The sequence below is a fragment of the Octodon degus genome, unplaced genomic scaffold (genome assembly GCF_000260255.1).
Source record: "Octodon degus isolate 3935 unplaced genomic scaffold, OctDeg1.0 scaffold00167, whole genome shotgun sequence".
Lineage (NCBI taxonomy): Eukaryota > Metazoa > Chordata > Mammalia > Rodentia > Octodontidae > Octodon > Octodon degus.
In genome coordinates, this window is record NW_004524743.1 from 3,072,035 (window position 1) to 3,087,019 (window position 14,985).

The 14,985-nt window shown below is 43.4% G+C and overlaps 1 protein-coding gene and 1 pseudogene across 1 annotated transcript in view; both read left to right on the forward strand.

The window, feature by feature from the left end:
• Ak5 (adenylate kinase 5) overlaps window positions 1-14,985 on the forward strand; it is a 280,437-nt gene that overhangs the window by 185,083 nt on the left and 80,369 nt on the right. The window contains exon 8 of the mRNA XM_004643164.2: window positions 10,836-10,912. Coding sequence (XP_004643221.1) covers window positions 10,836-10,912 — 77 coding nt within the window. The remainder of the gene's footprint in view (window positions 1-10,835; window positions 10,913-14,985) is intronic.
• LOC101584105 lies at window positions 11,505-12,418 on the forward strand (annotated as a pseudogene).

Consider the following 14,985-nt stretch of genomic DNA (forward strand, 5'->3'; position numbering starts at 1 on the left):
TCTTAGGCATAATAAGGAACAGGTATTTTTCATCAAGTATTGATATGTTGAACTTTAAGTCCCTACAGAATATGATAAAAAAATTTTAAAAATTAGATATTTTAAAAGTAGGATAAAGAATTCTATACTTTTCATATTTGCACAGAAGTCCAAAAATCTCACCATATACAACCTTGAAGCAGGACAGTCCCACAATATTCCTTTTCCTGTTGAATGAATGATTTTTTAAAAAAATGATTTTACAAAAAAATAATCTTGAGCTGGGGAGACAGCTTAGTGGCATAAGTACCTGCCTGGCAAGTACACAGTCTGAAGTTCAATCCTGGGAACTGAAAAAAAAAAAAAAAAAAAAACCTTCACTTCAGTTATCACACATACATCGCTTACACTGACAGCACGTCTTGCTTTCCTGGCCCTTTTGTAGGACATACTTGACATCTCAGTGCTCTTACTGTTTTGTCAGGAGGTTATTAAATTGTTCACTGTGTAGTTAACAGGAACATAAAATAACAATAAAAGAGTATTAAACTCTTAATATGAATTGTGTGTTTAGAATCGACATTAACATTTTCACTTCAGCTCTGTCCTTGCTTACAAAATCTAAAAGATAACATCAGAAATAAATTCCTTTATGAACTAGAATGAAAATACCAATAGAATTCTACCACGAAAATAAACTTTGCTTCAAATGTCACACCAGAGGGTTCTTCACACATGACAGCTGCATGTTCCATGCACTTATCTTGCTTATACTGACAGCAGGTGTGCTCAGCCTTCCTTTCGTGTGTGGCCATCTTGTCACCTCCCTTCTCTTCCTGTTTTGTTAGGAGCTTTCTACTGTATTGTACAACATGCACTTAGCAGGGAAATAAGATGTCAATAAAATACAAAATCAAATATATAAAAAGTGCTTAGAATAGACAACATTTTCACATCATCTGTTCACTTACGTACAAAAATCTAAAAGATAACATCAAAAATAAAAACCTATGTGAACTATAATGGAAAAACAAAAGTCTACCACAAAAATAATTTTGCTTCAACTGTGACACCCAAGGCAGTCTTCACACATGACAACTGCATGTTCCATACACAAGTACCACTTGCACCAATAGCACATATGTTTTGTTTTCCTGTACTTTCTTGTAGGGCGCAGTTGACATCTATTTTGTTTTCTGTTGCCACAGCAAGTCTTTGTGATGCTGTGCCTGCCTGTGCACATGTCAGCTTTCCAGTGGGCTCCACAACTTTTTTGCATAGTTCAATGGACAGAAATGTTTTGTTTTTCCTCTCCTGTAAATGATCTGTTATGAGCTCTGGTTCCCAATCTTTTGAGAAAATTTCTCCATGATATTTTACACTTGTTATTTTCTTTATAAACTAAAGAACTATTTCTTCTAGACATGTTTAAATCAAGTAAAACTCAACCTCTGACCAGTGCTTTGTGTTTAAGGTGATATGATAGTTGCCACACAACTCATCAACAACATCTACTCCACTTTTGTTTTGTTGTAGAAAGTTTCCATCTCAGGCTTCCATTTTGTCAGGGTTTCCTTATCAATATTTCCATCATGGTGAAACGTTGACATCAGCAGTACCAGTCTGCTTTTCTTTCCCACATACAAGGCCAGTATTATATCTTTCTGAAATCCAGAGATTGTACCATACAATTCTCTATTCTGAAATTGCAAATTTCATTTGGAATTGCTGCTTTGGTTATGCAAATAGTTCCTATGCTGGTCAACTTGTGCTCTGTTAGAAAATGTAACAATTGGAAACTAGTAAAACAATTGTCAAATGTCACATTCCAGTTAGTTTGGGAGAGGGGAACAACAAATCTACTCATATCATTTGGTTTATTACTGCACAAATAAGACCAGTGTCTGAGTTCCAGGATAAATGTCTAAAATGAAACCATACTAGGTCTTCACATTACAAGGGCATAAATTTTTATGCCATATTTTGACCCATTGCTTTTCAATAAGTCTTTTACATTTCTGCAGTCACCATGAGAAATCCCTGCTAAGTACAGCAGACCAATGAATGCTTTCAGTTCAGTTAGTGAGGTCTTAATAAATATAGTACTTTCACATGGCCATTGGTGCATACAGAACATTTTACTTGCATTTCAGCCTTTGTGTATTTCATAGCATCTCATAGCGTTTCATCTGTTATGATTTCCAACAGTGAATGGCAGTTCAATTCTGTTCAATACCTTTTACCCTTGACAAGATCCTCACTGTATTTTCAGATCTAGTCCTGACATTGGATCATTCCACTTGGTTGTATGGCCATTTTGCAATATTTCAACTAGTCAAATATATATTCACATTGCTGTTTTCTTCATAATCAGAATCAAGGAGGTCTACATTCCCTATGCCTATATCAGTTGATTCTTGCTCCATTCCATTGTCGTAGGGACTTAGGCTCCCAAGGACGGTGTCAAAGTCTTCATCACCATTGTCACCATCCACGCATACCACTCTTCTATTATTACCATAATGGATCATCTTCATCATCCATGCATTAGTAATCTGATGAGTCACTTTTCACTTCCTACAAAACTTGCAAATCCAGTTATTCATGTGCCACTGTACTAAATTGGGCTACCAGAAAAAATGAAAAAAAATTTTTAGCAAATCCTAAAGTAGTGTTGGGTCTGTTGGACCCTCTATGATGCTTAGGTAAACATATACAAAACTAGTTAGGTGGAGTATAAGCTGAATGAAAATTCTATTCTGACACTTTTGTACATGTGCACATACCTTGCCACTCATTGCACCAAGTGAATAGATATCTAGATTGCTTCCTATATGCTTCAAGGGAAGATTCTAAGATGTATAGGCTGCTACTATTATGCTAAAGTATAAATATACAGTAGAATAGTAAAGGATGTGTCTGGTGGGCTTGGTGTTACGTTCCTATGAAGTTCAAAGGCAAAGGTTTGCTCAGTGAGCAGGCTCAAAAGAAAGGGAAATGGGGTTGTCCAGGTGGCTTAGTGGACTAAGCACCTGCTTAGGCAAGCGCAGAGACTGGGGTTCAATCCCCGCACCATATGCCACACCACCCCCACCCCCTGGGGCACTCTGAGCCAGCCACTGAGACCAGACGTGATGGCACATGCCTGTAATCCCAGCACTGGGGAGTCTATATACAGGAGGATCACTACAAGTCTAAGCTGCACAGTGAGACCCTATACCAAATACATAAAAAGGGGGTGGGGGCACTGGCCCAAATGCTGAAGGATTTGGAGTATTGTGCTAGGCCTAGGGCATCTCCCCTTGGGTCTTACAGATCATGAGTGACAGCATGATTAACAGGGAGCTGAGTCATGCCAGCTGTTCTATTGTACATGTCCTTTCCTATAATTCACTGTGTTATAATGGACAGATGAAGTGCAGTTCATATGAGCTCCAAGTGAAGAACTCATTGTGGGCTGAAGAGCTGTAAGTCATGCTGTGGCATTGTAGAATTCCCAGGGGTCTTTGTAATTCTTACCACTGCCTCCAGGAAGTAGGCCTTAGGGCACAGGTCAGGGGGCTGACCCACGTTCAATTGAATGGAGGGGAAGGGTCCCATAGCCTCAAATGTACTATCTATATTAAGTCTGTAGTCCCCACTCTTGGGGATGCTGAGGCAAGAGGATGATGAGTTTGGGTGCAAGTGGATGACTTGATGATTTAGTGAGATTGTATCAGTCACTTTATCACAGATGAGACTCAATGCCTGACCTCCAAAATTCAAAGCAGGAGAGGTTTATCTTGGCTCACAGTTGTCAAAGGATCTACTTTGTGGTTGGCTGATTCAAATGCACAAAAAGCAAAGCTGAAGGAAGAGGAGAAGGAAACCAGGAAGCAGAGTAAAGAGGAGCCGAGCAAGAACTCACCTTCTAGGACACCCTTCTAGTGACTGCTCCACCCAGAACCCTCCCAAGAGCACACTCAGCTAGGAGCTCCTCCATGGGCAGGTCCCCCGAGAGGACATGCCCCACTGGCCAATCACCTTATAAGCACAGAAGACTTGGGGGGATGTTTTAGGTCTAAATCATTACAGGTACTCTGTCTCAGAATAAAATAATTAAAAGGGTTGGGCTTGGAGCTCAGTGAGAAAGCCCTGTATTCACTCCCCAATATCACAAATTCATTAATTAATTTAAAATGAAAGAAAAAGTTGTAGTTCCTCTAGGATGCACTAGCCGGGTAGTGCAGTTTCTCCTGTGCCGCCTGGAGAAAGCACCTCCTCCTGCCGGAAGCTCCTCCCTCCCCACGCCACCTCCCTCTGGTGCTCTCATCCATTGCTTTGACTCCAGCCTAACTCAGCAGCCCATGTAATTTCAGTTCTCAGCTCTAGGGTGTTGGCTCTCAATGTTTTTTCTCGTTCACTACAACCCAGAACTTTTGGGGTTTACTTTTATAGGGGGAGGGTGGGTTCTTTGGATTTTGAGGGTTTTTTGAAACAGGGTCTTGCTGTGTAGTTCAGGGTGGTCTTGAGCTCACTGTATAGCCCAGGCTGGCCTCAAACTCAGAGCAGTCCTCCTGCCTCAGCCTCCTGAGTGCTGGTGTCACAGCCGTGTGCTACCATATCCAGCTGGGCTTCACTTTTTTAGGCCATTATTCAGATAAAACGTGAGGACTGAGAAGATTATTTTTAAAAATAAAGGTTTTAAGATGCATATACTGTATTAAACTACAGTGAAAGCACGAAGACCCAGGTTCAGTCGCAGGTATCACATGCTGTGCCAGTCCTGTCCTGGACCTCCTGAGCTGGCCACCAAAACTGGGTGTGGTGGAGCATGCTTGTAATCCCAGTGCTTGAGAGGCTGCATAAGGAGACCCTGTAGCAAAAACATAAAAAATTTTTAAATCCTTTTTAAAAAATCATTACAGCTAAAGATACATTGTCATTAATCTTCATATACTCCATCACTCTTGCCACTTTTGGAAGTTCTCATGTGTCTTTAAGATACGATTAAAATGTACTATATGTGTTTTTTAATTTTTTTTTTTCAGAACCGAGAATTGAACTCAGGCCCTTGTGCTTGACAGGGAAGCACTTATTCCACTGAGCCATCTCCCTGGCCCAAAAAAATGTACTGTATGTGCAGACTGATAAAACATGACTGTGTCAGCCACCTATTCATGCCAGAGCTGGCACTGCGTGACCTCTGGCTCTTCCCCAAAGTCAAAGTGACCATGAAAGGCAAACATTTTGAGTTGTTTCGGCACATTGAGGCAACCCCAACAAACACAGCTAAAACCACTTACAAAAGAAGACTTTCAGACCTGCTCCTGAAAGAGGGAGAACAACAGGACAAGTATATTGGAAGCAGGGAGGGACATTCTCAGGGATCAATGGTGATGCGTCTGGAGCTGTAGGCATTATATTTATTTATGTTCACCACATGTTTTATCATACTCATAAATGGTGGTGACCCTCCTGATAGACAGGTCATGCCTGTGGCCTCTGTGCATGAGCTGTCAGCCTCCAGTTTTTGTCGTTCATCTCTTCCCTTCCCTGCATACTCTGCTGAATGTCAACTGCCCCGGAGCTCACCTGTCAGTGGCCTGTGCGTGGTCTATGACTCTTCCTCTGGCCTGACCCTTCTCCAGAGAGTAGACAGAACGATTCCCCACCCGCTCCCCGTGGCAGCCCTGAGGAGCTGCTCCTGTCAAAGGCATTGTCACATCACTCTGCCCTCCCCTGTCTGTTAGGGACCCTGCAGCAGGCCTTGCACCTGCTCTTCCAGTCACGTGGAAAGCCTGTGCCCCTTTGCTGCAGCCTCATCCCTCTCTGGCGAGGTCCAACTTTGTGCCCCAGGATGAAAGTGAGCTGCTTACCCCCACCCCAGCCTAGGGAGATCCTTGGACCATGGCATCGTGGGGCCTTGTGTGTCTCCTTCCAGGCATTTAGCAGTTACCATAATCATCAGCCATGGAAGGATTCTTTGTTAAACAGCTGTTTCCCTTAAAAAGTACAATACTCCATGTGGATGAATATGTGTGTGTGTGTGTGTGTGTGTGTGTGTGTGTGTGGCTCATGCTCAGTGAGAATCCCACAGGGCACGGCACAGAGGCTCCCCCCTGCAGCCCTGTTGCTTCTTCCAGCAGCCTTGTCTGTCAGGCAAGGTGGTAGCACCTACCCCTCAGGACTGCGGGACACGTGGTCGGCTGCTGTATGTGAAGTGTGACTGCCACACTGGAAAGGCCATGTAGGAGTTGCCATCCATGCTAAAGCAATCTCATCTTGTATAACTCTCCTTCCACATCTTAGATTTGCTTCTACTCTCTTCTCCCTTCTCCAAACCCCGTCCTGGAGTAACTAAGAAATCCCCTTCCCCTTCTTGCAGGTTGGCCTCAGGAGCTCTCCTTACCACCCAGAAGACTGTCAGAGGCTCTCCACAGTAAATCCGTGCTCTTCCTCAGAGGGATCCTGACACAAATTGTTGTGTATTTTTGTTTTGTTTGACAGAACTGGGAATTGAATTCAGGCCCTTGTGCTTGCCAGGCAAGAACTTATTCTACTGAGCTTTCTCCCCAGTCCCCTGACACAAACTGTTAGCAACACTCTCCATATCTGGTGGGATCAGAGCAGGATTCTCAGAGCTGAAGGCAGATCAGGGACTTAGAGAAGGAGGTGCTCATGTTTGTGGAATGAATGAATGGTATAAGAGCTAAAGGTCATTTTATTCATTTCATTTGGTATATAGGTATCAAATATAGATAGCTTCAAAATTGTGCTTTTAGATCCAGAGATAAAACATAGCCCTGCCGGGCATGATAGCACACACCTGTAATACCAGCACTCAGGAGGCTAAAGCAGGAGGATTGATGCGAGCTCAAGACCAGCCTGGGCTACAAAGTGAGCTCCAGGCCAACCTGAGGTGGCAAAACCCTGTGTAAAACACACTCACAGGCCAGCTTGCAGTTTAACAGGGATGGGAACCAGGCAGCCAGTGCTTTCTTTAATGGAGATAGTCCTGGGGACGTCTTATTTTCCTAAGCCTTGTATTCACAGTGTCCTTTTATTTTAAAGAGAGAGAGGAATCCCCCTCAAACTCTAGAATGAAGATACAGTAGAAGGAAACCATTTGTCAGCACTACAGAGGGGGTTGTGGTGAGACCCAGGTACCTCTATCGCAGCCTGTGCTGTCTTCACCTTTGAAGGAGACAGGCAACCTGAAGCAATAATTCTCTGAGAACCACACTACATCTGACCCAGTGGCACTGAGGTTCTTTGCAGGGTGCTACCTTTTGGCTCAGACCATTCTCTGGTATCTATGGAAAGGATATGTTTAAGTCTAAAACAAATTGAGAAATTCCAAATAGAGACAAATGAAAGTCCCACTATCACTTTTTCAAAATGCCCCACTGTCTTTTCAAGTAACTAAGTCCTTGCTGTTGTCTTAAGTGCTAATTTGTCTGCTGCAAAAGTCAAAAATGTGTGCACATTGCTGTATTTACCTCCCTTTTCCCTTACCAGACCTTGGACTATCACTAAAGGTCCCATTTTCAGCCAGCCAAACAACCAGTGAAAAAAGAAAAAGAAATCTCAATCATTCTCCACCCTGATAATGACACCCTTTGTTTGTTGCCTCGTGTGATATATTAATACTTCGGTTGTCAAGAGCAACAGTGTGTCGAGAAATTTCATCCCTTAATGGTAGAATAAAAATTTCTGTTAAAAGCACTTGATTAAGAAATCCAATCTCTTTTGCCTTGTAAGCAAGAGATACATTAACAGAAACATCTCTTCATTCTCTCATTCCTGAAATAGTTTTCTAATGTTGCTCCCATTTCAAATATTAATGTGCAGTATCTGTTAACTAGGTTGTTTAAGAGCCCTTCACATGGTCCTTTCTGAACACAATTGGAAGAATAATTTACAATTAAATAAAATGAGTAGGATACAAGAACAAGTAGCAGCTATATGTTCCATAGGATTCTGGATGCAGATCATATTGCTAAGGCCACGTGAACTGCCCCATGTAGAGATGGGAAGAGGGCAGCATTTGAATGGGTACACCACTTCACTGGTTAACAGTAGATACCAGTGGAAGAAATAGAAGCTAAATCTAATCCGTATGACCGTTCATGATACTGTCAATAATGGCCACCCAGAAAGGAGCATTGATCGTCATCAGCTTGAGAGAGACCCCTGAATCCACTTCTGATTCTTCCAGGTCCCCAGCCAGCCTCCAAGCCACATGCCACAATGTGGACAGTGCCCCCTCCAGTCCTTTCTGGTAGGGTACAGTAGAGAGAGGCAAGATTGTGTTATGAAACCATTTGGCTTCCTCTTGCTTAGAATCTGGAGTCAGCAGAGTGTGTTGGGAGACACAGGAGCCGCAGGCTGTGTGTAGGACCTAAGATGCTCTGTACTGACCTTCAACAGTATTTACCACCCACGTGACTGGTAGAACATGGAGCTGCGGGGATATCCTATGCTGTGACTGGCACCCCAGAGTTGATCTTCCAGCCCCTGGGAACTGCAGGTGGCAACTGGGTGATTGGCTACTTTTCCAGAATAGTTTCATGGCTCAGGGGCCTTATACTGGTTGATACATAATGTCAACTCAAAAAGTTTAGACATTTAAGTGACTCAACAGGAAGCCAGGGTTCTTACTCTGTAAATATCCTCATCCTGTGCAAGAGGAGGGCATGGACATTGTGTGAGTTCTACACCCCCACCCCAGGGTAGCCTGCTTATAATATAAAGAGAGGAAAGCGACAGCTGCTGCTGCTCTTCCCTTTGCTCTGTGCTGTTTTCTAATGCCATGAAGTGCTGCCATGTGCCACTCTGCCTTAGAGTATGGACTGAAACTTGCACAAACTGTGAGCTAAATAAACCTTCGCTTCCTTAATTTTGGGTGTCAGGAATTTTGTCCCAGCAACAAGAGAAAGGTAACTGAGACAGGACTCTGTTCTGGAAAACTTCTTCATGCTTTAAAAGCAATTAAAGAGGCCAGGTGTTGTGGTGCATGCCTGTAATCTCAGCACTCAGGGGACTGAGGCAGAAAGATAGAAGTTCAAGACCAGCGTGGGCTACAAAGTAAGCTCAAGGCCAGCCTGAGCTGCACAGTGAGACTCTGTCTCAAAAAGACAAAAGAAAGACAATTAAAGACACAAACACAATCTACAATGGTGATACCCCTAGGTACTTAGCTTGGTAATGGTTTAGTTACTTTGGGAGACTGCAGGGTGCTCCAAAGAAATGAGATGGGAAAAGACAGAGGGCACACTTGGCCCTTGCCTTGGAAGAGTGTGAGGCACAGCTTTGAGGGCATCCACATCTGAAAGGCATATGCCTGGTCCCTTTTTTAAAAAATCTATCTTTATTAAACATTTCTTATACTAACCTAGAATTACTTGGCAAGACCAGGTTCACAGTGAAACACGAGGTAATGTATTATTTGAAAGTCTGTGTCATCCTTTATGGCAGCCCTGACTTCTGTCTCCCTGACTAGTTAGGTGAGATGTATTTACCAGTAAGAAAGACTTGCTAAATGAGAACCCCAAGTCAGTTGTGCTTGGGGAACCTGCTGTGAAAATTACCCATTGAAGTCTTTGCCTTGGGGGTTAATGGTTAGGCATGTAATGTCAACTGTAGCTCAGAATTGAGACAATCTCTCTCTTAATACACTGAGTTAACCTGATTTCTCACCTTCAGGGGTAAGATGCTCCAAAAGCCTGAGGGGAAATTTCTCATACTTTCATGGGGTGAGCAAACTCCGAAATGGAAGATGCAAACAAGAATATATTCTGTAATATTAAATATATGTTATTTTTGGAAACACTTTGCTGTTCTCTCTGATACCGTAGAAGGGATCTGGCAGATAGATTCCAGGCTCTGATGCATGGCAAGCAGTGACTTGCAAGTGTAGGTCCATGGTAAAAGAAAAATCAGCTACATTTATTGTAGATAACAGGGAGAGGTGCCCAGGGCAGTTCTAAACAGAAAAGTGGTGTTGGGGCAGCAGGGTAATAGAAGCACAGCACACAGATAAATCAACTTCAGTGACCCCATTCCAGCTGCCCCTCGTTGAGTTTCAGAGTGACAATGACAGGAATGACAGCAGGGTGCTGAGTCTCCTCAAGGGCTTTCCCAGCGTTCATTCTGATTCGATTACACTCATGAGATACAGTCCACATTTATGAACCTTTAACAGAGTTTGAACAAGTGAAAGGTGACTAAAGGTCAGATCAGGGCTCAAACACTCCTGTGCTTTCCAGGCGAGGAGCAATGGAGACTTTCTGGATTTATGTTGTTTTCTTTTCTGCCTCTCAGAACAGTGCAAGGAAGATGGGCCTTGGCTGTTACCCAAATTCAAGCTCCCAGAATGCCTTGCACTGCCTCTACTACTTCTACCACAGTTGCTGGTACCCACCTGGTGCCACTTTTCCTGGACACTGTTCATCCGCAGGGTTCAAACTTAAGAGTTTGGCTTCCTGGAGAGAATCCAGTGCCACCCTCCCCACCATGCTTAGGATTCGAGTTTGCTCCTCAGCCTTGTTATTGACATGCTACTATCCTTTCAATATTATCTTCCTTTTGAGTCCCCATGTCTTCAGTCTTCTGCCTAGTGACAGTACCTGGCCCATGGGAGGACTTAGAAATGTTCAGGAGGGCCGGGAAGAAAGCTCAGCAGCATAAACACCTGCCTGGTAAGCATAAGGTCTGGAATTTGATCCCTGGTACCAAAAAATGTATATACAATGTTCAGGAACTGAACATGATGACATGATGGTAGGACTGCAGAGATGCTCTTAGGAGGTGGCTTGCTTCACAAACACACGTAGACAGCTTTCAGCAGGTAATCTTATCCTTCCTCAACTTAGGTTCGGGGGACCTGGACCCTTCCATGCTGTTGGACCCTGGAGATATCATTGACCCAGAATCTGATTATGAAGACCAGGTAATTAAAATCTAAAAATACTTCTCTACCTAGAGGCTTTGAGTTTTAGATTTTGTAAAGGTTTTATGAAAATTAAAATTATAAATCATTTTGTGAAATCTTTACAGACAACTGATAACATAATTCATGAAATGTAGTAGCGCACAGATTCCATGCACTGTTTGGCTCTTTCGCCCTCCCTTGTTCCCAGAGCCAGAATTAATTAATAGCTAATTGCTTGGCTGGAGAGATGGCTCAGTGGTCTAAAGCACCTACTTGGAACAAGCTTAGCGAAGCATCAGGGACCACGGTTCGATCCCCCAGCACCACATGCCAGCCAGCCCCGCCCCCTGGTGGGCTGAGCTGGCCACACACACACACCCCTCTCTCTCTCTCTCTCTCTCTCTCTCTCTCTCTCTCTAACAAATAAATAAATAAATAAATAAATAAATAAATAGCTAATTGCTGGGTGTGGTGGCACACACATATAATCCCACTCAGGAGGCTAAGGCAGGAAGATCACTATGAGTTCAAGGCTAGCCTTAACAACGTAGCAAGCCCATCTCAAAAACACCATTAAAAAAAAAAAAAAAAAAAACAGTTAAGACCCAACATGCCTTGGTATGCACAGCTGGTCATGGGCCCAGCAGGGAATGGGAAGGTAGAGGAAAGCAAGATGCAAAAAGAAGGTTCTAAGTTTTTGCCCAAGATCACACACCAAGCACCTACTGTGCCACTATGGTCCAGCACTGTGAAGCTCTCAACAGCTCTGTCCACGTGGTAATCCTAGATCTGGCCACAGAATACTTCAACTGCCCTGTGATGGCTGACATCCGGGAACTGATTGAAGTGGACAGAGTGATGGAGGATGACCCCCTGCGGTTTGGTCCCAGTGGGAGATTGGTGTTTTGCTTGGAGTATTTCGCCAATAATTTTGACTAGCTGGAGAACTGTCTTGGCCATGTGGAAGATGACTACATTCTTTTTGACTGTCCAGGTCAGATTGAGCTGTATACTTACCTGCCTGTGATAAAACAGCTGGTCCAGCATCTAGAACAGTGGGAGTTCCAAGTCTGTGGTGTTTTCCTTGTTGATTCTCAATTCATGGTAGAGTCCTTTAAGTTTATTTCTGGCATCCTGGCCGCCCTGAGTGCCATGATCTCTTTAGAAATCCTGCAAGTTAATATCATGACAAAAATGTATCTGCTGAGTAAGAAAGCTAAGAAGGAAAGTGAGAAGTTTCTAGATCCACACATGTATTCTTTTTTAGAAGATTCAACCAGTGGTTAAAAAAGCAAAAAATTCAAAAATATGACTAAAGCTGTATGTGGACTGATCGATGACTACAGCATGGTCCAGTTTTTACCATATGATCAGTCAGATGAAGAAAGCATGACCATCATATTACAGCATATCGATTTTGCCATTCAGTATGGGGAAGACATGGAATTTAGAAAGCCAAAGGAGCATGAAAATGAGTCTTCCTCTATGTTTCATGAGTACTTTCAAGAAAGCCAAAATGAATGAAACATTTACTCAATGTCACCATATATATGTGAAGATCTTGTGGCCAAACTGGCAGAATATTCTCTTCAAAGGAAACAGTAGGAAAAACCTGCTTATATTTTAGTGGGGAAAAAAAAAAAAAAGCACCACACTCTTTGCCTGGAGCATCCTTGGATTGAGTTCTAAGTTATTGTGAAGCTGCTGCTGTCCAAAGGGGAATCTTTTAGACTTGGCGGAGAAGCTCAGCCACACAACACTGTGAAGCACATGCAGAGCCCAGCTTCGATTCCACAGAAGGGGATGGGAGTGGGATGGAATCTTTAGCAGGATTCTGATAGCATCAATTTAATGACATTTTTCTCTTGAGGCTTTATGTAGGCCACTCTGGCCTTAGCATCATTATGTCATCCATTAGGCTGGAACTCCTGCCCCAGCCTCCTTAGTGCCAGGATTACAGGTATGCGCCACCACACTTGATTTATGTTTAGATTTTTAAAATCAAAGTTCAAATGAGGAGAACAGATGTAGCTCAGTGATGGAATGCTTGGCTTGCAGTGTAGCAGGCCCCGAGTTCAGTCTCCCTCCAAAAGGGAAAAAAAGTGAGTGCGTATAGATTTACATACAGTATAGGTAGCTACCTGTTCTACATAGCTAGGGCCAACCTAATTTAATTTTTTTAGTTGGGTTTTTGGGGGGTCTTGGGTTTTTTTGAGTGGCACAGATTATCGTAACCAAATTTATCTTCAAAGGGTGAAAAATCTGGAAAGGTTAGATAAGACCATTACCTATCTTTTTATTTTTCTACATTAAAATGTGTTATTTGTCTAAAAAAAATTTTAAACCCAGTTAATTAGATAACTAAAGAAAGGTTTGTGGTCCAGAGTTACTAGGATAGAAACAAAGCAGTATTGGCCAAGACTTTGCCATGCCTCTGTGCCTCCCACTAGTACACTGGGGACATGTACTGAGCACCAGCTCCAAGTTCATTGCGCTGCTATTCTATTTCTAACCTTTGAAAGGGAATGAAGACTGAGGAGAACACAGCCAGAGACTTAAATATATGTTCTCTTTGAATACAACTGAAGACAGTTATCTGGGTCATTTTCCTGTCCCTGTTATCATGTTTCAATGATCTAAAATTGTTGGCAAATGATCCCACTCCCTGCTTAGCCTTTGTTGTTAAAGAAGTATGTCTGAAAGCTTTTCTGCATCATTCATGCCCCTGGGCCATGGCTGGCATCCAAGCCAGCGTGTTCTTGGGATGGGGTTGTTCTTGTTGTCAATGCAGGTATGTCACAAATAAGCAGATATGACCAATGTCTGTGCATCGTGGCTGGCCAGACATCTCATGTGTATTCAGTGACCATTTTATGAGCATTGAATTTCTGCCTTATATCACAAAACAGAAAGAAGACAGAAGCCAGGGCTTGGGGTGGCTCAGTGGCAGAGTGCTTGCTCAGCATGCACAGGGCCCTGGGTTCAATTCCCATCACTACAAAAACAGAAAAGCAAAAGAGGTAGAACCTGAGATCACACTGAGCCGTCTGACCTCAGTCAGAACCCAGATTAGGAACGATGGGATGGGTCACTGATGGTGAACCTTTAGAGCTTTCAGTAAGAGCAGCAAGCTGTAGCAGGCTTGCTGTAAGTTCCCCTCCTCTGGGCTTACACTATGTTGATGTCCTCCAATGGGGTAGGGACCAGCAGTGTTTTCCAGGTTCTTATTTGTCTCGATTAATGAATTGGTTGAAACAGTTGGTGAATGTAAAAGATTACTGTTTATTTTAGAGCAGAAATCAGAAAAGGAAAAGGAGAAAGAAACACACACACACACACACACACACACACACACACACCCCAAAAAAAAATGCTCAGGGAGGATAAGGTGCTTTGAAGGAAAAAGAGAGAAGCTGCATCCGGCAGCAGGATAGGTCACTCCAGGAACAAGTGGGCGAACAAGTGGGCGGTGTGCCAAGATCAGTGGCTGCTTTCTATTTTGGCCTGAATTACCCGGCCTGAGCTGGGCTCAAACTTGTGCTGTGCTTGGTTCAGCCTCCCAGAGTGCTGGGATTATGGGTGTGTACCCCCACAGCCAGCTACATCAGTTATAGGAAGCCTCCAAAAGGATCATGGGTAGAGAGAAGATCGTGAAGAAGGTAACTCTGCTCCATTTGCTTTTTTTTTTTTTTCCCTGCGGCACCAGGGATTGAACTCAGGACCCTGTGCTTGCCAGAAAAATGCTTATTCTACTGAGCTATCTCCCTGGCCCTCCATTTGCTCATGACCTCTTTCATATTTGTATATGACCTCATCTCACATCCTCATCACTGGCTCTACCTAGATGCCAGGAGGAGGAAAACAGAGCTTTCTTGTGTGCCCAGAAAGGGAGAGGTGAAGCCAGCCTCAGCCACAAGGATCCCACTCAGACCATGGGCTGCAGCCCCGCCCTGCATGTGGTCATTCCCACCTACTCTCCCTGTCCATTCATGAGCCCCTCACTAATCCATTATTGAAACATGAGGTTCCCCCCCAAGATCTACAGTGGCCCCTCTCTCCTTATCATATGCAGTCTCCTTTGAGAAGCTCAG